General features: G+C 35.9%; 1 protein-coding gene across 5 annotated transcripts in view; it reads right to left on the bottom strand.

Moving 5' to 3' along the window:
* Nucleotides 1–26957, bottom strand: part of VPS8 (VPS8 subunit of CORVET complex) — a 253795-nt gene that overhangs the window by 128830 nt on the left and 98008 nt on the right. For all 5 annotated transcript variants that reach the window (XM_028504348.2, XM_028504351.2, XM_036017796.1 and 2 more), the window contains 7 exons: nt 19757–19979; nt 16574–16663; nt 13921–13972; nt 7235–7277; nt 5823–5895; nt 5406–5525; nt 2385–2456 (listed from right to left, as the gene is read on the bottom strand). In XM_028504348.2, coding sequence (XP_028360149.1) covers nt 2385–2456; nt 5406–5525; nt 5823–5895; nt 7235–7277; nt 13921–13972; nt 16574–16663; nt 19757–19979 — 673 coding nt within the window. The remainder of the gene's footprint in view (nt 1–2384; nt 2457–5405; nt 5526–5822; nt 5896–7234; nt 7278–13920; nt 13973–16573; nt 16664–19756; nt 19980–26957) is intronic.

Genomic DNA, 26957 nt, shown 5'->3' with positions numbered 1-26957 from the left:
AACAGACTATTAGATCCAGAGAACAGATGATTGCTAGCAGAAAGGGGTTTGGGGAGTGAAGGGAACAGGCAAAATAGATGAAGGGGATTAAGAGGTACAAACTTCTAGTTATAAGATAAATAAGTCATGAGGATGTAATGTATAGCACAGTCAATAACACTGTAGTAACTTTGTGACAGATGGTAACTAGATTTATCACGGTGATCATTTTCTATTGTAAAAAATATTGAGTCACTATGTTGTACACCTGAAACTAATATAATATTGTATGTCAACTATAATTAAATTACCAAAAACACCCAAATCCTCAAAGTCTCTACCTACAAGATGCTCAAGTCCAGGAAGAAAATTAAATGTAAACAATTACCATGCAGTGTTCCAAGTGTAGCATAAAATGTTGTAAGAACACAGAGAAGGGGCAACTAATCAAACTGAAAGTGTGGGAGAAGAGTCTAAGAGTTTCTCATGCATGACATACGAGTTATGCATTAGAAAATTGTTCAGAATTTGCTAGGCAGAGAAAGGGAAGGAAATGGCAAGACAGGATGAAAGAAAAGTCTTGCAAAGAATGTCAGCCATAAAGATAACACAAACGTTCAGTGAATTCAAATAATTTAATATGGTTGAGAAGTTCATAATACAATGAGGAAGGGCAGCAAGAGAGGGGAGCAGTTCTGGAGTAGCACTCAGGGACCAAAACATATAGAAGGATCTTGAATGTCATATTAAAAAGTTTAGATGGCCCTGGCTGGCGTAGCTCAGTGGATTGAGCTTGGGCTGCTAATCAAAGTGTCACAGGTTCAATTCCCAGTCAGGGTATGTGCCTGGGTTGCAGGCCATGACCCCCAATAACCACACATTGATGTCTCTCTCTCTCTCTCTCTTTCTCCCCCCCTTCCCTCTCTAAAAATAAATAAATAAAATCTTTAAAAAGTTTAGATGGATATGGTAGAAACCAGTACTTGTGCTCCAACATCTGTTCTTCCCTCTTGACCTAGAAACAGAACTCCTTATTTCGCTAAACACATAGTCACCCACGATACAGAGTACATTCCTCAGTCTCTCTTAGCAGCTAAGGGGTCATATATTTAAGTTCTGATCAACATGATGTAAAGAGAATTACAGTGCACAACTTCTAAGAAATTTTCTTAAAGAGAGGAAAGACTATCTTCATCCCTTTCTGCATTCAGGCTAGAGCCTGGGCAGCCATTTTGGCCAAAAGCAGAAACCATGTACTAAAATAACAATAGTAAGAAAAGAAGCAGTCTGCATCCCTGATAAGTTTGTAAAGCTTATCTACTAGATCCAGTTGCCCACCTCCAAACTTATATGAAAAAAATAAATTCCCATCAAAATAAACTGTTGTTATTTAAATTTTGTCTCATAACAGAACTTAATTATACCTGACCCAAAGGGGAGCCATAGAAGAATATTAGGTAGAGGAAAAACAAGATCACAAATCAGAGAAGGACAAGATTAGGTATAGAGACCATTTAGGGAGGTATTTTGGAGATCCAGGTAAAATCTCCATACTAGCCACCTAGTTCAAACTGGCATTTCTGGGGAATTTAGCAATCCTAGTCTCATATTCATCACTGCCTAGCTTACAAGGTCAATAAATAGCTCGAATGGCATAATGTATAAAAATGTGCTTTGGAAATATTATAAAGAACTCTTACAAATGCAATTCATTAATGTTATACACAACTAGAGAATATTTTCAGACCCGTCTGTTATCCAAAATAATCTAAAAGTCACTATGAGGAATAAATCTCCATTTTACAGACAAATGAACAAGACAAAAATTCTAGGCTTTCAATTACAAGAAACTGGCCTGGTTAAAGCTGTACAGATGGAAAGGAAAAGAATCTGTCTCTGCATTCATTCATTAGCAACAGCATGCATCTCAGAATAGCTTTGGACTGAATCTAGTTAGATTTAGACTGGGATGATCCTGTCTGTGGCCTCAAATCGTTCTTAAGTATTACCTATCATCTCAGCATCACAGTAAAACTATGGCACTACCTTCAACACAGTGATGTTGGCATGAAACAAAAGGAAATTACTCACATTATTTATTTTCTCAAAGCACTCTCAAGTCACTCCCTATTATTGCATGTAATCATACTAACATAGCGATTATTACAATATTAATTTTTAAGAGTGTATTCTGTATCCTAATACATAGTCTAAAGCAGAGATATATTAATTTTTTGAATGATTAGTATTTCATTCAGCTTTTGAAGGCAAAGATATAATAAAATTTTTAAATGATTACAACATATTGCTTCATTAAACAAGATTATTTTAGAACTTGCTATAAAACAATTCAATTTTCTTAATAAAAACATCAACACAAAGGCATGTATTCCTTGAATACTTACTTTCAACAGTATATCCACAATACGCTGTTGGTATTCTACAGCTTGCTTGTCATTTTTAAAATCTTCAAAAGTCTAAAAGGGAGAAGTTTTTAAAAATAATTATTATTTACAAATTTTAGAAGACAACAGGATATTAAATTCTTAATAATAGTCTGGTGCATTCTCAAATAAGGTAAACATTCCTCATCAAGTTTTTCCCTATATACCTTTAATAATAAGATATTTTTAGTGAGTTCAGTAGGAAGATATAGCATTTAACATTGCATGGTATTCTGAGACTTCAAAATAGACAAAAAAAGTATAAAAATATAGTGATTATCATACACCCAAAGCATGATTTGAGAAAGGCAGAGGTTATAGGCAGTGAAAAAGAAAGAACACTGATGTCAAGGGTCAACTTGGGAGCAAGGCTCTGAGAACAACGAAATGCATCTCACACTGCCAGCCCCCACCCCGCTCATGTGTTTGGAAATAATAACTGAGACGCAGTTCATCCACTGTCATAAAAAAATAATGTCACGACAACTAAGAAAAAAATGACGTTCAAAGATATTTATAAAAAATTATTATAGCAAAACTGTCATAATGTTAAAATACTCAAGCCTACATACAAGGAATAAGTATCCTATTTTCAAAACCCTGCCAAGTATAGCGCTTATTATTCCATGTCTCTGCTCGAGTACAGCCAAATGTATTTTGAGTAGAACATGCACCGAAGTAAATGACGGCACTTGACTCTGAAAATACCTAGCACCTAGAGGACGCATATACGAAGGAACTGAAATTGCATGTACTCAGAAAGTTTCAGTAAAGTTATTTATTGAATAATAAGAATGATGAAAGATTTGAAAATCTTTCCTATGGTTTTCACTTAGCACATTTGGCTCTTGAAATGTTTAAATTCACATAGCAATAATTTACTGCTTATTTTCCTCAAACAAGAAAATAGATTCCATATTGTGCCAATAGAGTAAAAAAAAGGAATTTCATGGCCATGAACTTTCAAGATTACATCAGAGTTACATTCAAACCAGAATACTTGCTGTTCTTGCAATGGGCCCTCAACTTCCCCAGCTTTGCTGAAGTACCTTTGGCTCATGCTGGTCTATTAGCATGTCCTTCCTTCCTTTCTCTTGTCTGACACACCATAAGCACTTCAAAGAAATTACTGATTTGTCTAGTTGGCCACAGAAAAAACAAAATTGTTTTTTAAAAATCTTTTTCCTCAACTAGATTGCTTTGCTGCCACTTAGTTCAGAAATGCTAAAATGATTGAGTTATCAAGCCTGCAGGAACTCCTATTCTAGAAAGCTCAAACAGGAAATACTATGCTGTCTAAGTGGGTTACACATGATCCTGCCTAAAGACAGAAGAATGGACTGGAAAGTCTCTCAGGTCTATCCTCAAGTTTATGAGAACAAACATGTTCACACTGACACACACCTATCCCCAACTCCAGCCTGCCAAAGTAAGTCTCTGCAGGCACAAACAGAAGTTACTATCTGCTAATACAAGTTCCATCAACTAAAATATAAAACCGTAAAGGTTTTCACATATTCTATCCTACTGCCCAGAATATTTTCCCCTAACCTTAACCCAACTAGCTTCTACTCATCCTTTGAGAATCAGCATGGACATTATTTTATCCAAGAAACTCCCTAACCCTCCATTAGATTTCCCTCCTAAGTGTTTCCACAGCATCTCCAATGGCATGTATTATTACACTGTGCTGTAATTACTTATAGACAAGTCTGGATCTTCTCCCTCCATAAGGGAAGGGTTTATATCCTGTGGGCCCAGGGTGTACCCCTAGTTAGTATAGTATGTGTGATATGCTAGGCACTCAAATATTTGTCAAATAAGATTGTATTGCAGCCTTACTATCAATCCTAATGCCATAATTCAGACATCAGCATAATTCCAAATGATCTGCAGTGATACCACAGACCTTATAAAATGAAAATTAAGTAAAATTCCTTGTTGTTCTCTACCACTCTTTCCAAAGCCCCTGACCCACATTCCCTGTGTTTTCCACCTCCTACATGCCAAACACCAGGTTCCCTTGTGTTTTCTGAATGTCTAAAATCTCCTAAACCAACTAGATGACTTCCACTTCCAAGTGACTTTTTCCTTCTTCCCATGCAATTAAAGTTACTACTTCTAAAGTCGGCTTCTCAGATTAAACTAATCCCAAGTATGACATAATTGGGATGTTAATCTTCTCATGCACACTTACTTTTCCATTTAAGAGTTTATTATATTATTCAACTTAGAAAAATACTTCATACTCATTAGAGAAATTTGCCCCATCTCGCAGAGGTAATCACTCTTAAGATTCATATGTACCAGTATTCATTTTCCAAATATTGTGTATATACAATATTTGTGTTTTACACATTTGTGAGCCCGATGCTTCATTAAACATTATAATATAATCACTGTCTGTGTTATCAAAAGCTTTTTAAAAAACTACAATAGTATTTTTTGAAAGATATGATATGTTTTGCATACTATTTCTTTGGCAACATTTTCATAGAAAACCTGGCTTATCCAAATCCATCTTTAATTAAACATACATAAGGATATTTTTCTCAGCAGGAAACATCCATGCTCCATCCCAGCTGTCATCACTGCCACACGTCCTCTAGGGCCTTCTTCCACATTTAGTATGTCAACTAGGACAACTCATGAAATCAAAGGCGCACCATATTTAACCCTGCTTTCTTCAACTTTTTTATAAGAATGTGTTAGAAGGAGATGAAAGCAAGACAAAGAGAGAGGGAGGGAGGAGGGGGAGGTGAAGGAGGAGGAGTGGGTGAAGGCAAAGAAGACGGGGGAAGGGCAGAAGGGAGTACAGAATTAGAAAATACTGTGTGGCACAACAAAGTTAAACATTTGAAACCTTGACTTACTGCTAGGGCATAAAATTAGTACCTGTATAAGGATTATTATTTGTCTTTCTTTTAAAAAATATTATCACCCTGGCTTTTAAAACACTTTAAAAATCATGTTATCTCTTACCAGTGCTAATACATTTAGAAATTCTCTTGTGTCAAAATGTAGCAAAGTCCGAACATAGGGGTAAATTTCTTCCTCAGGGGAAGCTTCTGCTGAATGTAGGCGAATTAGAAATTCAAAAACCTGCCAAGTTGAAAAATAAAAGTTGATTATTTTTTCACCTTGCAAAGTGTTTTGCTGAAGCATTGATTCCCATTTGGATAAAATAGAGGCAGGCTGAATTTACTCTAAAGCACCACCATTTTATAGCTTCTATAACCTCTCTCAGCTATAATTATTGGCTTCAGTGATGGCATGTAGGTTCTCTCCCATTATAGCTAATAGATTGCTCTGCCCCATGTGTAACCCTCAATACAGTTTGTCTTCAGTGACCTTAACAAGAGGCAGAGATGGTAAAAATGCTAGGAAAATAGCACCAACCTGGTTTTTAACCAATGGAACAAGATCTTCAGGGATGTCACCAAGGGGATAGGCACGACCTGCTAGACAACAGCTAGAAGAAAAGAAGGAGAAAAGATCTGGTGACTTGTCAGGGGCTAACTTCCTGGTTAACACATTGTTTCTCCAACCCAAGATACTAGTTTGATTTTTAAGTAGGCTCAGTTTTTGTCAGTTAAGTTCTAACCCAGGTCTAGTTCAAACCCAGATCAAGATGATAGCCAGTTCAGAGAATGTGGGTGGCAAGGATGGTGGTAAAGTAACACATCTGTGACTAAGTCACATTTCTTATTTTTTAAAGAAAAACCCAAGCTGCACTAAAGGGGTGAGAAGGAATAAGAAGACTGTCTAAAAGTCACATATCCAGCATCTACAAAAAAACCTATGGCACCATTAAACTAGGTTTTACCTATTGAAAGCCTGATGTTCTCAGAGCCTTTTAAACCAGTGGTTCTAAGAATGGTGATTATAGATGGGGAATTAACTAGGCTAAAAATGTCTGGAAAGTGTCTGCAATCAGACAAGCCTTCAGGAAGACTTAGAATCTCACGAGAAATTAATTGTACAGTTTTACCTCCAAGTCAGATCTTCCTTGTGGCTAATGACTTGCCTTGTGGGCTGAATTACAAAAACGCCTTCTGAATATGCCCTCATTTTTTTCTGAATCTTTTTTTGGTGGAGTGGAGGTGTGTGAATTTTAAACTTCTTTAAACTAGTCATCAATTTTGAGTGTTATATTAGAGACAGCTGAATACCAGCGTATTCTAAGAAGTTTAAAGTATGAAATAGGTCTCAGATTTAACTCTGACACTAAGTAGGAGCTATGATGATTCTCTGGGAGATTCAGCCGCCTGGCTGCCACCCTTACAGCCAGTTATCTACCTGAGAGTTCTGTCAGGACACAATTCTGAGCCTGTATAGTCTATTGCAAAGAGCTCTGTTTCAGGAGCAGTTTTACTACTGTCACTAACTTTTTCATGACTTAAAACTCTTGCCTTGATATATAATATAGACTACACATATCTCACAGAGTTGTTGGTAATAAAAGTAAAGTACTCTACAGCATGGTTTCTCAACCTCAGTCCTATTGATACTTTGAGAGAGAGAGTTCTTTGTTGTGGGGACTACCCTGTACTCTGGAGGGTGTTTAGCAGCATCCCTGGTCGTTCGCCCAGCCCCAGTGGTGACAAACAAAAATGTCTCTAGACACTGCCAAATGATTTGCAGAGTACACAGAGGGGACAAACTCAGCCATGCTTGAGAGGCACTGCTCTACATGAAAGAACAATGAAAAACGAGAAGCACTACATAGATAAGAGACAACAGTGCCTCTGAGAATACAGGGGGGAAATTATAGGAGTGTTACAGAGATAAACAGATAAAAAATCTCTTACCTGATATATACAAGAAGCTTGTTGCCCATAACAACTTGCTCATCTAAAATAGAAAAAGTATCTTCAGCAATTCTCTCTCAAAATCTTTTCAGAAATATAATTATTATGGAGATAAAAAATTAAATTTACTACTTAAGATAAAGTATATCCCCAAGTAACAGAAAACTGAGACAAGACCACTTTAATTATTATTTTTAGAATTCCCATTAGATTCTTTTCACAGACAGAAAAATCGATGAGTCATTCAGTGGTACATGAAGAAGAAACAGATCTGAGGGTAGAGATCTATGGCTCAACCAACAGCTTGAGGCTAGGGGAAGGTGTGGAGCAGGATATGAGTTGACCAATTTAGATCATGACCAATTAATTAATAGTAAGGCATAACTACAAAGGCCTCTCATTTGTAACAGGGCTCTTACCACCCACAATGCTCTAGGACTGAGAGGACCATTGGACACAAATGTTTGAGAGAGACTAAATGATCCTTGGGACCCTGTGTATTCTAAGATAGGCCTAAAATGTAAGATTCTGCCATCTAGCAATATAAACCTATTTTTTGGTAAAAAGAAATTAGAAATATAATTAGACCAAGTAGTCATGGGCAACAGAATGGAGTAGAAGCGCCAACAGTGGGTGAAGTATCAGTAGCTCATGTTGTGTGCAGATCATGGGAATCTGTGGTTGGTAAGAGCGATGAGCTGGATTTTCTATTTTTGATATATAAATATGGGACATAATGCAAGTGTATATCTCTCATTTAATCAGTAATCTTTTATAAATACTCTAAATCTGTATTGTTATGAGTACAAGTAAACTTAAATTGCTCAAAAGTAAATGAATAATCACATCCGGCTTCAATTCAAAATGTTTCTTAAATTAATAAACTTTATTTTTAGGTAAGTTTAAATCAGGTATACAACAAAAATGAGAGAGAAGTATAAAGACTCCCATACACTCCCATTCACATCCCCATGCCACAATCACGCCCGCTGTCGACATCCTGCAGCAGAATGGTGCATTTCTTATTGTCAATGAATTACACTGACATGTCATTTACCACTGTTTACATTAGGGTTCAGTCTTACTGGTGTACATTCTAGTTTCACTGCCTTAAAAATCCAGTGCTCTGTCTGCTCATCCCTCCATCCCCACTAATGCCTAGCAAACACTGATCTTTTTACTGTCTCCATAGTTTTGCCTTCTCTGCAATATCAAAGAACTGGAATTATACAGTATGTACCCTTTCAGATTGTCTTCTTTCACTTAGGAATATATGTATGTTTCCCCCATGTCTTTTCATGGCTTGATAGCTCATTTCTTTTTAGGGCTGAATAATATTCCATCACCCGGATATACCACAGTTTACTCATCCACTCATCTACTAACGAGCATCTTGGTTGATTGCAAATTTTGTTGATTATGAAGAAAGCTACTATAAACATCTGTGTCCAGGTTTTTGTGTGGACATAAGTTAATAAATCATTTGAGTAAATACCAAAGAGAGCAAGTGCTGGATCATATGGTAAGAATAAGTTTAGTTTTGTAAGAAGTCACCAAACTGTCTTCCACAGTGGCCAAACCGTTTTGTATTCTCATCAGCAGGAAGTGAGAATTTCTGTTGCACCACATCACGGTCAGCATTTGGTATTGTCAGTGTAGCAGACTCTGGCTGTTCTAATAATAGGTGTGTGTACTGGGTCCCATTATTGTTTTAACTGGTAATTCCTTAATGGTGTATTAACTTGTTCATATTCTTAGCTTCTTTTCTCTAGTTTCCCAACCAGAAAGTGTGCTGATTTTCCCATGTGAGTCCCCCACTGCTGCTGTGCTTGTCACACAGACTGCACTCAGTCCAAGGCTGAAAGCCACACCTCCCTGTTTCCACTTCTGTAAGCCCCTGAACACTGCATGAGAGTCTGAAATGAACTTACTTTATACAAACAACACTGTTTTCAGGACGTTTGTCAAAAACAATCAGGGCATTTGTTTAACTTTACAGGTGCCACAGGTGGTGCTATCAGAAGGGACTAAAAAGAGACTTACCAAAAAACTTAAAAGGAAAATGGGAGAACTGCAGGGGACATCAAAAGCCCCAATGCATTATTGAAATTCTAGAAGGGCATGTGCATGTACAGGGTGGTACATGTACAGGGCCTTGCATGTATGTGCTCAAGAAAGACCCAAAAAAGCCCTAATCTATAACCTAAGGCTGACTTTGAGGCTCTGCTCAAGCAGGAAGTAAGTGAAGGCTAAGGCAGAACTGTAAGCTGCCTGCAGGAGCATTTAAAATTCTGAAATAAAACAAAGCAGAAACAGATAAAGTAAGAAATGGACAATTCAATATTTGGAGACTTTGATATTCCACTGTCAATAATGAGTAGAAAAATTAGCAGATGAACAACAAATAGAAGCCTTGAACAGAACTAGCCAACAAGACCTAGCAAACATCTACAGAACACGCTAATCACAAGTAAAATACATTCAACATATTTTTAAGAGCACATGGAACATTCTTCAGAAGAAACCATATGTTAAGACTGTAAAACAAATTTCAATAAATTTAAAAAGATGGAAATTATACAAAGCATGTTCTCTGACCATGATGGAATAAAATTAGGAATCAGCATCAGAAGAAAAAGTGAGAATTCACAAGTATGTGGAAATTAAACAATATACTTCTAACTAACCAGTATCACAAGGGAAATTAGAAAATACTCTGAGATGAATGAAAATGAAGATACAACATACCAACACTTATGGGATGCAGCAAAAGCACTGCTCAGAGAGTTATTTGTAGCTGTAAAAATCTATTAAAAAAAAACAGATTTCTAATCAATCATCTAAATTTCCACCTCAACAAACAAAAAAAGTGCAAATTAAACCCAAAGCAAAATAGAGTGAATAAAGATTGAAATAAATAAAAGAGGAACAAAAAATAAAGAGCATCAATAAAATCAAAATTGGTTTTTTGAAAAGACCAACAAAACCGATAAACCTTTAGCTAGGCAGACCAAGAAAAGGAGAGAAGACCCAAATTACAACAATCAGTAGTAAGAGATATCACTACTGACCTTACACAATAAATTACAAGAGAATACCGTATGCACTATGCACCAACAAGTTAGATAACACAGATGAAATGTTACCAAACTGATTCAAGAAGGAATAGATAATCTGCATAGACATAACAAGTAGAGACCAAATTAATAATTTTAATACTTCCAACAAAGAATATTCCCACGTGGCTTTATTAATGAATTCTAGCAAACACTGAAAGAATTAGCACCAATCCTTTACAAACCCTTCCAAAAAAACTTCTAACTCATTATATGAGGTGGGTATACCAAGATATCGAGTATACTTGATAATAAGACCAGAAAAAAATATGAAAAGAAAATAAAACAACACAACAGTATCCTTTATGAATACATACATTAAAATACTTGAAAGAAAATACTAGCAAACTCAATATGAGCAATATGTAAAATGTGTGTGTGTGTACCCCATGACCAAGTAGTATTATCCCAAGAATGTAAGATTGGTTTAACATACAAAAATCAACTTATCTTATAGAACATATCAATAAAGAATATATCATTAAAGGCCCTGGCTGGCGTAGCTCAGTGGATTGAGCTTGGACTGCGAACCAAAGTGTCACAGGTTCGATTCCCAGTCAGGGTACATGCCTGGGTTGCAGGCCATGACCCCCAGCAACCACACATTGATGTTTCTCTCTCTCTCTGTTTCTCCTTCCATTCCCTCTCTAAAAATAAATAAAACCTTTAAAAAAAAGAATATATCGATAAAGGACAAAAAGTCACAAGATTATCCTAATGCAGAAAAAGCATTTCATAAAACTCTTTCATGTTAAAAATATTCCATAAACTAGGAATAAGACACTACCTCAAACTGATAAGGCCATCTCCAAAAAACCCACACTTAACATCGCATTTAATAGTGAAAGACCAAATGCTTTCTTTCTCCCTTAGGTCAGGAAAAAGATAAGAACGTTCACTCTTGCTATTTCTGTTCAACACTGTTCTGGAAATTCTAGAGAGGCCAATTAGGGAAGAAATAAATAATAAAATAAATGCATATGAGAATGGAAGAAGTAAAACTATCTCTACTTATAGATGACATGATTATATATTTAGAAAATTCTAAAAATTCCATTAAAATTAGAATAAATGAATTCAGCAAGAATGCAGGACATAAGATCAATATGTAAAAATCAATTTTATTTTTATACACTAGCAATAAACATTCCAAAACTGAAATTAAAAACCATTTATAATAGCATCAGAATAAGTAAAATACTTAGAAATAGATTTAACAATAGAAGCCTATGGCTTGTCCACTGAAAACTGCAAAACATCATTGAAAGAAATTGAAACAAAACATAAATAAATGAAAAGACACCCTGTGTTTACTGATAGGAAAACTTAATAATGTTAAAAATAGCAATACTCCCCAAATTCATGTATCCATTCAAAGCAATCTTTATCAAAATTCCAACTGCCTTCCTGCATTTTGAGAAAACAAACTAATTTTAAAAGACCAAAATAGATGGAGAAACATACTGCATCCATAATTATACGGCTCAGTAGTGTTAAGAGGGCAGTCCTCCCCAAATTAATTTACAGAGTCAATGCAATCCCAAACAAATTCTAATAAACTGTTTTAAAGAACTAATGAGCTGATTTTAAGTTTCACACTAGCTAAGCCAATTTTGAAAAAGAAAAACTAAGTTGGAGAAATTAAGGTACCTGACTTTAAGACTCATTCTTAAGCTACAATAATTAATAAGATAGAATGTTATGCCATAAATATAAACACATAAATCAGTGGAATATAACAGAGAACACAAAAACAGAACCATACTGATATGCTCAATTGATTAAAAAAATCTTGTTAAAAATTTTTGACAAAAAGGTGTCAAGGTAATTCAATGGAAACAAGATAATCTTTTCAAAAAGTGGTAAAGAAACAACTGATAGCTCTAGGGAAAAAAAATCCTTGAACCTGATTTTGCATCATATAGGAAAAGTAACTCAAAATGGATTATAGACCTAAATGCAAGTACTAAAACTACCAAATTTCTAGAAGAAAGAAACAGAAGAAAATATTTATGATACTGAATTGGACAAAGATTCCTTAAACAGAACACCAAAAGTCTAAACCACATAAGAAAAAATGAACAAGAGGGACTTTATAAAGATTAACAACTTCCATTCTCTGAAAAACATGCTTAAGAAAACAAAAAGGTAAACTACAGATTGGAAGAAAAATTTTGCAAGACATATTCTGAAAAAGAGCTTGTATCCAGACTGCATAAAGAACTTTATAGGTTCTGGTGGGAGTTCACTCACTTGGAACTCTTAAAACTCAATAATACAAACTTAAATAACACCTGGACCCTACCCCTCAAAAAGTCTTAAAAATTCACCAAAGAAGTTATGTGAATGGGCAATAGCCCATGAAAGGATGCTCAACATCACTACCAGGGAAATAAAAGTAAAAATCACAATGAGATACCATATAGCCAGTAGAGTTGCTAAAATGTTCAAGAGACTTAGAAAGATTGACAGTACAGGCCCAGGCCAGGTAGCTCAGCTGGTTGGAACATCATCCTGATGTGCCAAAGTTGCAGGTTTGATCTCTGGTCAGGGCACATACAAGAAGCCAATGCATGCATAGATAAGTGGAATAACAAATCAATGTTTCTCTCTCATCAATAAATAACATTTTTAAAGGATTATATCAAGTGCTTGCACAGGTATGGAGCAACCGATACATGGAATTCTCATATATAAAAATGATACAGCCATTTTGAAAAACTATATAGTAGTACCTTAGAAAGTAAACATAATTTACCATAAAATCCATCCATTCCAATCCTAGGTAGCTGCCCAAGAAAATGAATGCATATACCCACATAAAAATTTATTCCTAGCTACGGATCAGTGATGGGGAATAGGGCAACATACGGGATACTTGTGGTGTTGAAACTGTTCTATATCTTGATTTTATCTATGTGAATATCTGGTTGTGATATTGTACTTTAGTTTTGTGAGATGTTATCATTGGGGAAAATGAATAAAGAGTAAACAGGATCCATTGTGTTATTTCTTACAACTGCATGTGAATCTCTAATTTCCTTACAATAAAAAGTTTAATTAAAAACAAAATTCATCACAAATGTTGTAACATTACTTATAATAGCTCTAAACTGGAGGCAACTCAGATGTCCATCAAGTGGTAAATGGATAAAGAAATGATGGTATTTCAATTCATGAAATACCACTCAGCAGTAAATGGGAATGAAATGTCAATACATGCAATAACATGCATGTATCTCCAAAATATGCTAAATGAAAGAAATAGAACACCAAAGATTACCTACACTAGGATTCCACTTATATGAAATGTGTGACAGAAAATAATCAGTGATTGTCTGAAGGTAGGCCTCTCAGCTAAGGACAATGCACAAAGGGGCAGGAAGAAACTTTTTACTATGAAGGAACTGTGTACACAGTTACTTCCATAATTTAATTGTGGTGGTTACATGATTATACACAATTACCAAAATTTACACTGCATGATAAAATTGGTGAATTTTATGAAATTTAGGTAAACCTTACAATACAGAGAAAAAAAGAGAAAAAAAATTAAGGCTTAGAAAATACCTGTTAGAGTCTTTCCTGCATTCAGAGGAGGAGCAATGACTTTGAAAAGTTTCTGCATGAAAATGAAACAGGAAAACAATCACCATCATTTTTTTAAAGAATATTTTTAAAAGATAATACTCTTATGCTATTAACCACTTTTCTCTGGTTGAATTAGTCAAACGCTGCTAAGATGAAATATAAAGACTTTGACATAGACATAATCGTTGGAGAAGAATCACTGGGAGACAGTTGTTGTCATGCTCCTCATTGACAGAAGCCATTTCACAAACATCAGTTCAATGAAGGTCTTTTTTGAGGTTATAATTTCTGATATAAGATATCCTTAGGTCTCTTAAAAACTGGAAAGCAAGTGAAGGGATTAATAACCCACCAAAATGGTAATGAGGATTACTTTAAACTGAAAACATCTGAACAATCAGCAGCCACAGAAAGCAACATCATCTCAATTTAAGCAGAGTCTCTGAAAATACAGTAAGATTAATGGCAAAACTAAGCGGCCTTCCTGAAAGGGAGATTTTTGTTTCAGAGAAGACCGACCCTTAGCATTGGAAAGTGCAAATGCAGCTGTACATTAGCATCAAAAAGCCCAATAAACCATCTATACTTTTTCATAAAGCTCGAAATCCCTCCCCACAGAATTTTTGTTAAACTGGTATATACTCTTAGCTCTGGCTGTTCAGGGAGTTACTCATTCCTGTAAGCTCCCAGTACATAAGTAAATAAACCTTATCTTTTCTCCTATTATCAGTTAATTCACAGCCCTCCCACCACCATTGGGACGACCTAAATTGATAAAGGAAAAGTTTTTCCTCTGGACCAGAGGCACTACTTTTACGTCAGAGGCAGCCAAAACTAGAACGAAAGATTTCAGAGACTAGGGTAGTCATCTCAAATGTGATCACTCTGTTTTTCATTCTAAAAAATTTCAAAAGACAGGACACCTCCCCTTAATTTATACCTCATTAAGTATTAAAATAACTAAACTTTAAACACTGAAAAGAGATTTCCTTATACTGAAAAGTATAAGAGATTCATAGAATGCATCTAACCTCCCACTGCTAAAATCTCCAAATGACTATTTAATAGCAAATACCAGGCTCCTGCTGAAAGTCATTAAACTTGAAAACTACTTTAAACAAGGCAACCTCAATGTTCCATCTGAGACATACAGGTACAAATGCAAACCAGATTTTGAAGAACAAAAAAAACCACACAAAATAAAAACTTCAAAAGCAACAATAACAAAAAAAAACAGCAATCATTTTTATCAACACAGAATGCATCAAATTAGAATCTGTTTTTAGGAATTATTTTGAGAGAAAGCAGGAAGTGCATTAATTCTTCCTAACTGTGCTTTAGTGGTGAGGCAGGAAACGTTTCTGCTGCACTGAGGCCCTGGACCTCACTGACAGGCAGCTCTTTCTCAGGGAAGCACTGCACCTGGGTGAGGAAACAATGATAGGTGTTCAAGTGTAAATACCTGACACACAACCAGGGTCAAAAGCAGGGGAGTAGAGCTGTGGCTCTCATTTTATAAACAGACATTTTATAAAAGGAAAGGTGCATACAAAACTGAAGGAGTTATGAATTAGAGGGATACTAACCTACCAAGCTAAAAGTGTTTAAGGAAGACTGAGCTATCATGGAATTACTGCTGACAGTAATGCTGAAGAGAGTTTTGAGTTTTGGATGGCCAGTTAAATATGCAAAAAAGTTGACTGGATGCTTTCAGCAAATCCTGACTTTTCTGACCCAGGTGATTAGTCACTGTAATAAAGCAATGGGCTGGAAGGGCACATTCCATTATCCACAACTCTGTCTTCAAATACAGGACCTGGCACAAATAACTTCTTTATTACAAAATCTTTTACTGCAAAATCATAAGCATGTAATTCTGTAACATAACAATATCACACTCTAGCATACCATATGACATTTTAGGTGAAATGTTCGAACTGCTGTCATCTCATGCGAGACATTCACATACCCTACCAACCACACTCAAGCAGATGTTACTTCTGCCGGACCCTGTATAAGACAACGAACTAGGTAGATATGGGTTCGTTTGTTTTTTTCTTTTTAAAATGCTCTTTAGATGCTCCTTTCTAATGGTAAGGAGAATAAGACATTATTCTTACATAATGAATGTTATAAAATTCTAAACTTGGAAAAGCAAATCAGCAATGAACAAATCGTGAACCCCCAACATTTTCAGGGCTGCCCCCCAGCAGAAGATACCTATAAAGGGTGTTACTCAATAGCATATTTACTGTATACAGTAACTATATGTGATAAATTTCTAATATCTTTTGGAAAAGCTAATGTAATATCAAAAATTCTTTAAAAAACTTAAAGTCTAACAGGCATGTATTACTTTTAATTTTGTATAGTGTTCCTTAGGATTTAAATACCTAATTATGCAAATATAAAAAAGCAACAGCAGAAAATATGAAATTAAAGATTACTTAACAAATTCCCAAGTAGATACAAGTCTACTTGTATATAAATCTACAAGTAATTATACAAGTCTAATAAATCTACAAGAAATTTTTAAATGACTGCATGAGAAGAGAAACAATTAAATGCAAGTAAAGAACAGGGAAAAATCATTAAACAATATTAAATGTGTCCAAAATAGGAAGTGTCTTACCTCCATTGGACTAATAAATTCATTCATGCCTCTGTTGTAAACATAGATCATAGCATCATATAGACGATTTTCCCAACACATGAGAACTACCTGTAAAAAGGAAAAGTTGCTTGGTCCATACAATTCAATAACTCTAACCAATTATTACCCTTAAACCTTTCAGAATGGAGAAGATCTTGAATTCTCCTCCCTAATTTTTCTTGTTCATTCTCTGAAAAAAACTGACATTGAAGTACTCAAATACAAGGGCCATGGTAAGAGCTGCTCTGAGTTCAATACTACTTTTAATAGTTACTTTTAAACATCCTCCGCTGTCTAATTTTATTTCATCTCTAATCTTTCTTTTTCCATATTCATTTTACCTTTGGTTAATAGTCCTACAAATATTTACTAGACACCTACATGCAGGTCCTCTTCTAGGCATTATTAGGAATAAAGTGATGGATAAGACAAACCCAGACCTGGTCTCTACCCTTACAGAACTTCCGCTCATCTTGGACACTAAAAGAAGGGAGGGACACAAAATGGCATGTGAACTGCGACTTAGGGAAGATACTCAATTACATAAATAATTCATTTACAACTATGACAAGTGTTACAAAAGAACTGATATGGTCTGGAGTATTCAGAAGGTTATCCTTGAGGGAGCCATATTTAAGCTAGTACCTAAAGGATGCATGTATGTGAGCCAAAGCACAGATGGTAACTGGGAACTCTGCAGGCAAAAACAGTAAGGAGCTGTAAATGACTAAGACTGGAGAGAAATCAATTTGAGAAAATATTTAGGAAGAGGAATAGAGATGACTGAAGCATAGAGTACTCTGTATTCTGTTCCTACAGTATAGTGAGAGCCATACTACACTGCAGAGTGATGAGGACAGGACTAGAGGAGAATAGAGGTTAGCAAGAGACAATGATAAGGGGCAGCAGAGATCAGAAGAAAAACAAGTGAGGGGTCATGGGAGAGCCTTTCTAGACAAAGGCATGTTCTTGTACCTCTTCTCTCACTACCCTCCCTCTCAGCCAGGGCCATGATAACATGTCTTTACTGATGACTAACACATTTACAGCTTCAGCCCTAATCTACCCTCTGAAATATATATCTAATCACTTACTTGCTATCTTTACCTAAATATCTAGTAGCTATCTCAAGTGGCAAAACAGAATTCCTGATTTTGTCACTCAAACTTAGACCTACCCCAGCCTTCCAAACTTCTTTAAGAAATTACTACTTTGTTTTTCGAGCCAAAAGACTAGGAATCATCCTCAAATTCTGTTCCCCTCCACCCCCAACCCCTGCCCATCCAATTCCTCAGCAAACCAATTTTACCTCCAAAACATATCCTAAATCAGGCCACCTCTCTCCATCTCACTGCTATCATCACAGGTCAGGACCACCTCCTAACTAGTCTCCTTGCTTCTTCTGTACTTGACCCTCACCCCTCATTTTGTTACCCCTAAAGCAAATCAGAATGCTCTTGCTTAAAATTTTACCTTGCCCTGAAAGGTCTATCTCTCTTTTAAAGAAGCTCCATGTCTGTCTGACTTTTATCTGTTACTTAAACACCTAAGGCACACATATAAACATGTGTGTGTGTATTTTCTTTCATTAGCTGTTGCCTTTACCTACAACAATCTTCTTTCCTAAGATCTGACTTTTGCACCACTAACTCCTTCTTGTCATTCAGATTTCAGCCTCAGTGTTACTTCCTCAGAAAGCCTTTCTATAATGAGCCAACCTGAAGTAGACTCATGCTCTCCCTACCAGACTGCCTGTTTGACTTTTAACGTAACACTTGTTTTTGGATAGTTCTGATTTGTTTACTTATTTATCTGTTTATTGTCAAACTTTCTGCTAAAATGTAGGCCTTGTGAGAGGCCAAGTCTTGTTTACCAGGGTCACTGAGGCACCCTCAGAGCTTGACACTCAATAAATGCTCCTTGAAGTAATGAAGAAATGCTGTTGAAAGAGTCAATAAAATTTGAAAAATATGGGTTGATACAGTGGACATGGAGGTCATTGCTAACTGAGGTGAAAGCAAAGTTGAAGAGTTATTAGAATGTTAAAAAAATGGAAACAGCAACCTAGACAGTGCTTTCCAGAAGTCTGTGACTGTGAAGAGTGAGACCCGGTAGTAACCTGGGGAAAGAAGGGAAGCAGGACTGATATGGAGAGAAGGGAAACTGAGGGAAAGGTTTTTAAAACTGTTTTAACATGAAAAAGATTAGAATTTACTTACACAGTATTAGGGAAAAGCTAAAAATATTAGAAAGAGAAGAAATTAGAAATTTCGCCTACATTGGGGATAGGCAGATGAAGCCAGCCTGATATGCTCTCGAACCATTAGACCGATTATCAGACTGTGAAGACTGCCAGGCCACCTGTATAATAGAAAGGCGTATAAAAAAGAGGACCTGGCTTTACTTTGCGAACTTTCAGCTGTGCATAAAAAGCTTCCAGAAGAAAACAATAATCATTTCTCCAAACCCTTCATTAAAAGAAAACTTTTGGTCTAGCTACAATCTTCGTAAGTTACCCATATTTTAGCTCAGTAGGGCTTAGCACTTTGCACCTCTGTGCCTCTGAGCAGCACACTCATCATTAGGACTGTATGGGAACAGAGAATTAAACTGTGAAATGCCTTAGGCCAGAATACATACTGCTCCTCAATTGAGGATTGAAAACTTACTATAGAAACCTCAGCTATATTGTAAATTATCAAACAATGGGCTGGCAGATCAAAATGAGGCATCTTAATTTGCTTCTTATAATATTTCAAAACTCAATGTGCGAAAATTATCAACTGTGAACTTAGAAATAATCTTTTATTTAAAATGGTATCATACTCTTAAAAGTACAAATATTTTACTATTTGTGCAAAAGTACTCATAATTGAAACCCACTTGCTGGAAGAAAACTATGGTCATGAACAAAAAGATAAAGAAGGATCAGTCAATACAGAACAGTTCTAAGAAACACTGACAAATACAAGCTTATGACACCTCACCAAAAGTGCTCCACGAGTAACTGGGTTGAAAGACGGCAGAGTGAGGCCCGATGTCAGTAAATACAGGGTGGGCAAAAGCATACTCTCAACTGTAAACCTACTTTTGCCCCATCCTGTATAATCAATAAAGGAATGATATTTACTCCATAAGTTAGGAGAATGTCTGTCAACTCACCTGCTGAATATCTAAGCTGGTTATATCCATATGTACAATGAGCGCTTCCACATTCTCCATTAACTTTTTATCTTGGAAGTGAACAATCAAGTCTTTCATTACCTGGGGTGTGATCCCCACCAATTTATCACTTAAAATATATGGTTCAAGGCACTCCAAAAACACTCCTTTGGCCACTGAATTCTCACTTAATTTGTCATACACCTGGCTAAATAAAAGATCTCTATAAGAGAAAGAAAAAAAAAACATTTAGAACATTCCAAACACCCATTAAATCCAGTCTGCTAAATATGTCATCTTTTTTCTATTTCAACTGATAAGTGTATTAAAAACAGTGAAAACCTTTTTATATATATACTACCTTAATTCTCCTAATACTTCTTTTACAAATAAGAAAAGTTGAGTAAGTTAAATTATTTGCTGAAGGTCCCACAGCTAATAAGTGACAGAGTCAGAATTAAAACTCAGCCTTCTGACCTAAATCCTGTATGACTGGCAAAATTAAATGTTTTCCAAGTTTTCATTTACATTTTGTATTGCCTTGAATCATTCACTAATTTAGACATTCTTTTTTTAAAAATACAAAAACTGTGCTAATTCTATGTACCTGCTGGTATTATTATATATATATATTTTTTTTTACTAAATGAATAATCTCTGTACATGTGTATCATCACATCAACTGTGAAAAGGGCTCAATGGTTCATCCACAGGTGTGGCCTTTCATGCCAAGCTCCATGAAAAGGTCAAGGAAGATTCTGAAAGGAGTGGGATAGATAGGATCTTGTCTCATCTGAAGTCCTGGAAGGGGACAGATGATAAACACACTGGCTGCAAGTCAGCACAACCAGATGCCACTTTTCAGTAAACAGCATTTACAATATCCTGGGGGGAAATCCATATCCATTTATTTTTTCTCATATCTACAAATGTAATTTTGCATCATTTCCCACCTCTGCTTCATATTTATCAGAGTATTTTTCATGTTAGTTTCATTTTAATCAATAACCCATCACATATTTGTGATTACCAATTACTAGCCAAGTAAAAGAAACAGATTAATGAAGCTTTACTATAAGAAACATAAAGTAAGAGTAACAAAGTAACTCTAATGAATTTAAAGAAAGTGTCATATTTGCCAGTGCCTGCACTCTCTAATGTGTTGTTAAAAACAATATTCTAGGGAAGATAATTATATATTTCAGTTCAGCACAGAAAGCCCTGGGGAGGAGAATTAAAGAGCTAAACATTCAGTAAACAGGGTCTAAAAGTTGACAAACAAGACGCCCCTGGGACACACAGCAGCACACAACGCTGGTGAGATTAATGGCAAAAGAGTATGTTTCCTCCTTAACCAGTCAGAGGCTAGAATAAAGAAGCAAGAAAAATAACACTCAGGAACTCCTTCTGCATTCTACCTTAAAATAAAACAAAATTCTAAGATATGTTCTCATCATTCTGGGACAATATTTATTAGAGCATCAGGAAAGGAGGGAGAAAAAAGTACATACAAAAAGTTTTTGCTACTGTATTTCTTTCTATATTTAGATATTATACTCCTAGGTGCTGTCTTTCTTTATAGAAAGGCCAACTTCAAAACTGTCTTAGCTGGCTTAGAGCCAGTATAACAGAAAATCCATTCTTTCTGCAAAACTTCACTAGATGTTAATACTCATATTAAAGATATTATTTGGAGTTTATCATTCCTAACTTCAAACTGATACAGGGAAATGGCTAGCTTCACTTTGTGCATTATCAATTTTACTATTCAGAAAAAGTGAAGAACTCAGCTTTGACAATAACCGTAAACTCATCTAAAGGGAGCGAGAGCATGGATTCTCATTCTTGATGGTCTATACTAAACACATAACAAGAACAAAATAAATAAATCCCCACTAAATACAAATGGGCTTAATAAATCTAAAGTTAATTCAGGTTAGTCTCTTTATTTCTAAAAGTAAAAGTAAAGTTCAAATGAACTTTAAGAAATTACGTTCAAAATGCTCTGTTTTCTGATATAAGCATCACAATTTGTAAACATTTCCTTTAAACGGGCATGGCTTAACTGTGGTGATGGTTGCATAACTCTGTAAATACACTAAAAACCACTGACCTGTACACTTTAAAAGGGTGAATTTTATGGTATGTGAATTATATCTCAATATAAATTGTCATAAACTTATATTGAATTTAGATTAATTTCAATATATATTAATTTAATTATACTAATTCAATATATACCAATTTCAATTTATACTAATTTATAGTAATTTCAATATAAATTAAAGGCATGGCACCTTTTCCTCCTAGATTTGATGTTTAACATTTTAACATGCAGTTATCAAGAAAACAATATCCAAAACATCCAGTTCTTCAACCATACTTGATAATTAAGATCATTCTGTTTCTCAAACAATGACCCTGATGTTGAACAACAAGACTAAACAAATACCCCGTCTATCAAAATAGCACTTTGGGTTCACTTTAGATTTAACAGCAATATTTTTTATATGATTCAAGTCATTTAAATTATGGCTTCTTTTTGGATATCTGCTTGTAGTAATATGAGTTCCAAGTGGTCAGGATCATCTATATACACCACCTATTTTGCTTTGTTCTGTAACAGCTTTATTGAAATATAATTCACATATAAAAACACAGCATCTATTTTTAGATTTCTTTCATTTATTCATTCATTCGTTCGTTCATTCATTCTAGAGACAGGGGAGAGGGGGGAGAAAGAGAAGGAGTGAAACACTGATGTGAGAAACATTCATCCAACATTTGCCTCTCAGCTGCAACCCAGGCATGTGCCCTGACTAGGAATCGAACTGGTGACATTTTACTTTGTGGGACAGTGCCCAGCCAACTGAGCCATACCAGTCCTGGCACATAGCACCTATTTTTAAACAATGTGCAAAGTTATAATTATAGTTCAAGCAAGCTCTGAACCCACTATCAAAATAAACTGAAATTATGACTACTGTTGTATGGGAAAAATGACAAATCATTAAATGTCTTCCAAAAAGCCGTGAGACATATCTTTTGTCTAATACTAAAAAAGAAATATATACCATCAAATTGAAATAAAATGGTGGAACAGAATCAAGTTACGAAAATAAAAGTATATGTCTTCAAAAATAATTACTTGTCATTTCTGATTTTTCAAATTCATGAAAACAGTATAAAGCCAAATTTTAACCAAAAAAGATGTCCATAGCACATTGATTGGTATGCCCTACCTAGTTCCTGCCAAAGTAAAAAGGATTTTATATTATAAAAGAATTCTTAAGTATGAATGGGAATATATATGTACACTAATTCAATTAATACTACTGCTAGATATGAAATTCTATGAATTATCATACTGAGGTAACAGTGATTATAGTATAATGGTTATGGTACTGAGTTAAAATTAATTTCAGAATATGTATTATTTTTATAATTTGACCCACATAAGATATAGTATAACATGTGAAAAGTAAGAGGACTAACTATAAAAACAATGTACCCAACAAGAAGATATTAATATAAGTGATAACCCTAGAAGTGAACGTTACCTGAAATTGGTAGAGTACTAGATTATACTTTGTAAAATGTATATGTGTTATACACAATCTAAACATCCTGTAAAGTAATCTTAATGTCACAGAGACTTTGAAAATTTGGGAATGTAAAAGAGAAGACCCTAGATGCAAATGAAATCAAATGTTAAAGAAGCAAGTGACATCAACAAGATGACACAGGTTGTCCCTAACTTTGCTTTCCCCACACAAGAAAAACCAACAACTATTCAAGAACAAGACACCTCTGAGAGAAGCTTGGAACATGAAGGTGAGCATTAAGCACCTCCCTCTACTGCAGAGGCCAAGGCAGATTGCATTAGGGAGGTAACAAAAGTGGCTACACATTGATTTCACTTGTCCCTCTGCCAGGACAGGGCAGTACCATGTGGAGAGGTCTCCCCTATGTCTCTAGCTTCTCTAGTAAGAAAAGAGAATCCAGGGAAAACACTAGCACCCACCCTAGCATAGTGGGTCACTTTGCAGGAACCCCTACTCTGATCTTGTGCCACAAAAGTTGCAGGGGATCTGCAAGGCTCAACAACTGGGAATCTGTGATGGAGAAGGGGGCAGGGCTTACAGTCACCAGCATGGAGATCTTGGCAAATGGATGTCATATCTGCAGAGCCCAAATAGTAATCCCAACTGGAGGCTTTGCTTATCTGCAGAACCAAGTCAGAGGTACACTCAGACCAGGGAACTTGGCAGAGTGCAGATCTGCCTAATTAAAATCCTCAAACACAGGGGTTTGCTAGCCCTAGAGCCTGATTTGCTCATGCCCAGGCATGGAGATGAATCACAGTCTCACCCACTATGGAGAGTATCTTCTGGCCCTATCTAACCAGAAAGGCTGGAGACAACTCATGGACACTGTGTGGCCCAGTGGAACTTGTGACTGAGAGGCAGGCGGGCAGAGTTTATAGAGTGAAGCACAAAACCAATGGCCTTATTTATTAAGGGAACTTGAGGTGTGGGCTGGCTTGAGTTTAGACAACACAGAGCTTTATTGGGTATAGGGATGCTTCTCCCCTGTGCTCAGGCAGGAACTCCAATTCATAGCCCTGTTCATTGCTGAATATAGCCTTCAGCTCTCACACCAGGAAACCTAACTAGAGCACGTGAGGAAGTGTATAGACGATTCTTGAGCCCTATGTACAGTGACATTTGAATAGAGAGCACAGCTGGTGGTATCCCCTGTCTGCAGAGCAAAAGTGGTGGCCTCTCCTGACCAAAGAGGTCAATGCACATTGTGGCTTGATTTAGGTCCCCAAACAATGAGCTGTACAGGCCCTAGAGGTCTCATCCTACTGCCCTGCTAGGACAGGGAAACTAATTCATAGTTCCATTACTACTGAATACAGTATGCAGTCCTGACCATCTAGTAAGCCTGACCAGAGAACCCAGGCAACCTGGAGCCCCCCCTACAGCCTCAATTGGTCAGGGAACCAAGCGAGCAGTGCTACCCAACTGTTCAGCCAGTGGCAATCCACCTCCATGCCTACACTCAGAGCTTGAACAGTTGTCTCACCCAAAAACAGACCAGGGCAGCAGGCCCAAGGACATTACTAGCAGACACACTCAGAAATCTGAACTAATTGGTGAAATACTGTCTCTGTCAAAGCGAACCTGTAAATTCTGAAAAAGGAGCCCAATTATTCAAATGCACAGATACCAATGTAAGGAATCAAGGATCATTAAAAAATCAGGTAGCTGTGATACCACCAAAAAAAAAAACAAACAAAAAAACTAATAAAGCCACAATAACTGACCCTAAATAAATGGAGATCTATGCACTACCAAAGAATTCAGAATAATCCTCTTAAGGAAGTTTAGTGAAATACAAGAAAACACAGACAAAGCCCTGGCTGGTGTAGCTCAGTGGATTGAGCGTGGGCTGCAAACCAAAGTGTCACAGGTTCGATTCTCAGTCAGGGTACGTGCCTGGGTTGCAGGCCATGACCCCCAGCAACCGCACACTGATGTTTCTCTCTCTCTCTCTCTCTCTCTCTCTCTCTCTCTCTCCCCTCTTCCCTTCCCTCTCTAAAAATAAATAAATAAATAAAATCTTAAAAAAAAAAAAAGAAAACACAGTCAACTAAACAAAATTAGGAAAACAATGCAGGAACCAAAAGAGAAGTTTGACAAGAAAATAGCAACTATCCGAAAACGAAAAACAAAACAAGCATGCAAAAAACCCACTAGAAATCCTAATCTTGAAAAATACAATAACTGAACTCAAGAATTTAATAGTGAGTTTCAAAAGCAGACTTGACCACACAGAGGAAAGAATCAGTGACCTGGAGAATAGGACACTATAAATGACCCAGTAAGAGGAGCAAAAATAAAAAAAATTAAATCAAGAAAGCCTATGGAAATTATGGTTCACATGAAATGAAACATTATTCACATTAGGGGAATTCCAGAAGGAAAAGAGAAAAAGAAAGGAACAGAAAGTATATTTAAAGCAATAATGGTTGAACACTCTCCAAATCTGGGGAGAAAACTGGACATCTAGATGCATAAGGCCCAAAGGACACTAAATAGGTTGAACCTGAACAGGGTTACACCAAGGCATTTATAATTAAATTTTCAAAATGCAAAGACAAAGAAAGAATATTAAGAGCAGCAAAAGAAAAAACAAAAGTTACATACAAGAGAACACTTGTAATTTCTCAACAGAAATTTTTAAGGCCAGGAGGAAAGGTGATGACACATTCAAAACATTAGGGGAAAATGGTCAACCAAGAATTGATACCCAGCAAAGCTGCCCTTCAAAAAACAGAGAACGGATTAAGACTTTTCCAAATAAACAAAAACTGACCTGCCTTATAAGAAATGCTGCCCTGGCTGGCGTAGCTCAGTGGATTGAGCGCGGGCTGGGAACCAAAGTGTCCCAGGTTCGATTCCCAGACAGGGTACATTCCTGGGTTGCAGGCCATAACCCCCAGCAACTGCACATTGATGTTTCTCTCTCTCTCTCTCTGTCTATCTCCCTCCCTTCCCTCTCTAGAAATAAATAAATAAAATCTTTAAAATAATCTTTAAAAAAAAAAAAAAAAAAAAAAGAAATGCTAAAGAGAGTTCTTTGAGTGGAAGTTTAAAAAATGTTAATTAACATCATAAAGAGGTAGAAGGAATCTCAGTGGTAATGGTAAACACACAGTCAGAGTTAGACTCCACAATATGGTAATAGTGGTGCATAATTCACTTACAACTTTGGTTTGAAAGTTAAAAAGGATAAATGCAGTAAAAATAACCATAACTACAATAATCTATTATTAGTAACACAATATAAAAAAACATGTAAATTGTAACAGCAATAGCCTCAAATGTAGAGAGGAGGAGAAGTAAAAGTAAAAGGTTTATAAATTCTATTGTAGTTAAGTTGTTTTCAGTTTAAAATACAGTGTTATAAGTTTAAGATATTTAATGTAAGCCTCATGGTAACCACAAGGGAAAATCCTGTACTAACTACACAAAAGAATGTGGTAAAGAAGTCAAAGCATACTGATACCAGAAGACATCAAAACATATTGAAAAGTGCAGAAGGATAAGTAATTAGGAATAATGAATACACAAAAACAGAAAACAATGAATAAAAAGTCCTTCCTTATCAATATCACTTTAAACATAAACAG

The sequence above is a fragment of the Phyllostomus discolor genome, chromosome 2 (genome assembly GCF_004126475.2).
Source record: "Phyllostomus discolor isolate MPI-MPIP mPhyDis1 chromosome 2, mPhyDis1.pri.v3, whole genome shotgun sequence".
NCBI classification, from domain to species: domain Eukaryota; kingdom Metazoa; phylum Chordata; class Mammalia; order Chiroptera; family Phyllostomidae; genus Phyllostomus; species Phyllostomus discolor.
The sequence above is the reverse complement of the archived record's forward strand: the minus strand, read 5'-3'. Positions and strand labels throughout refer to the sequence as shown.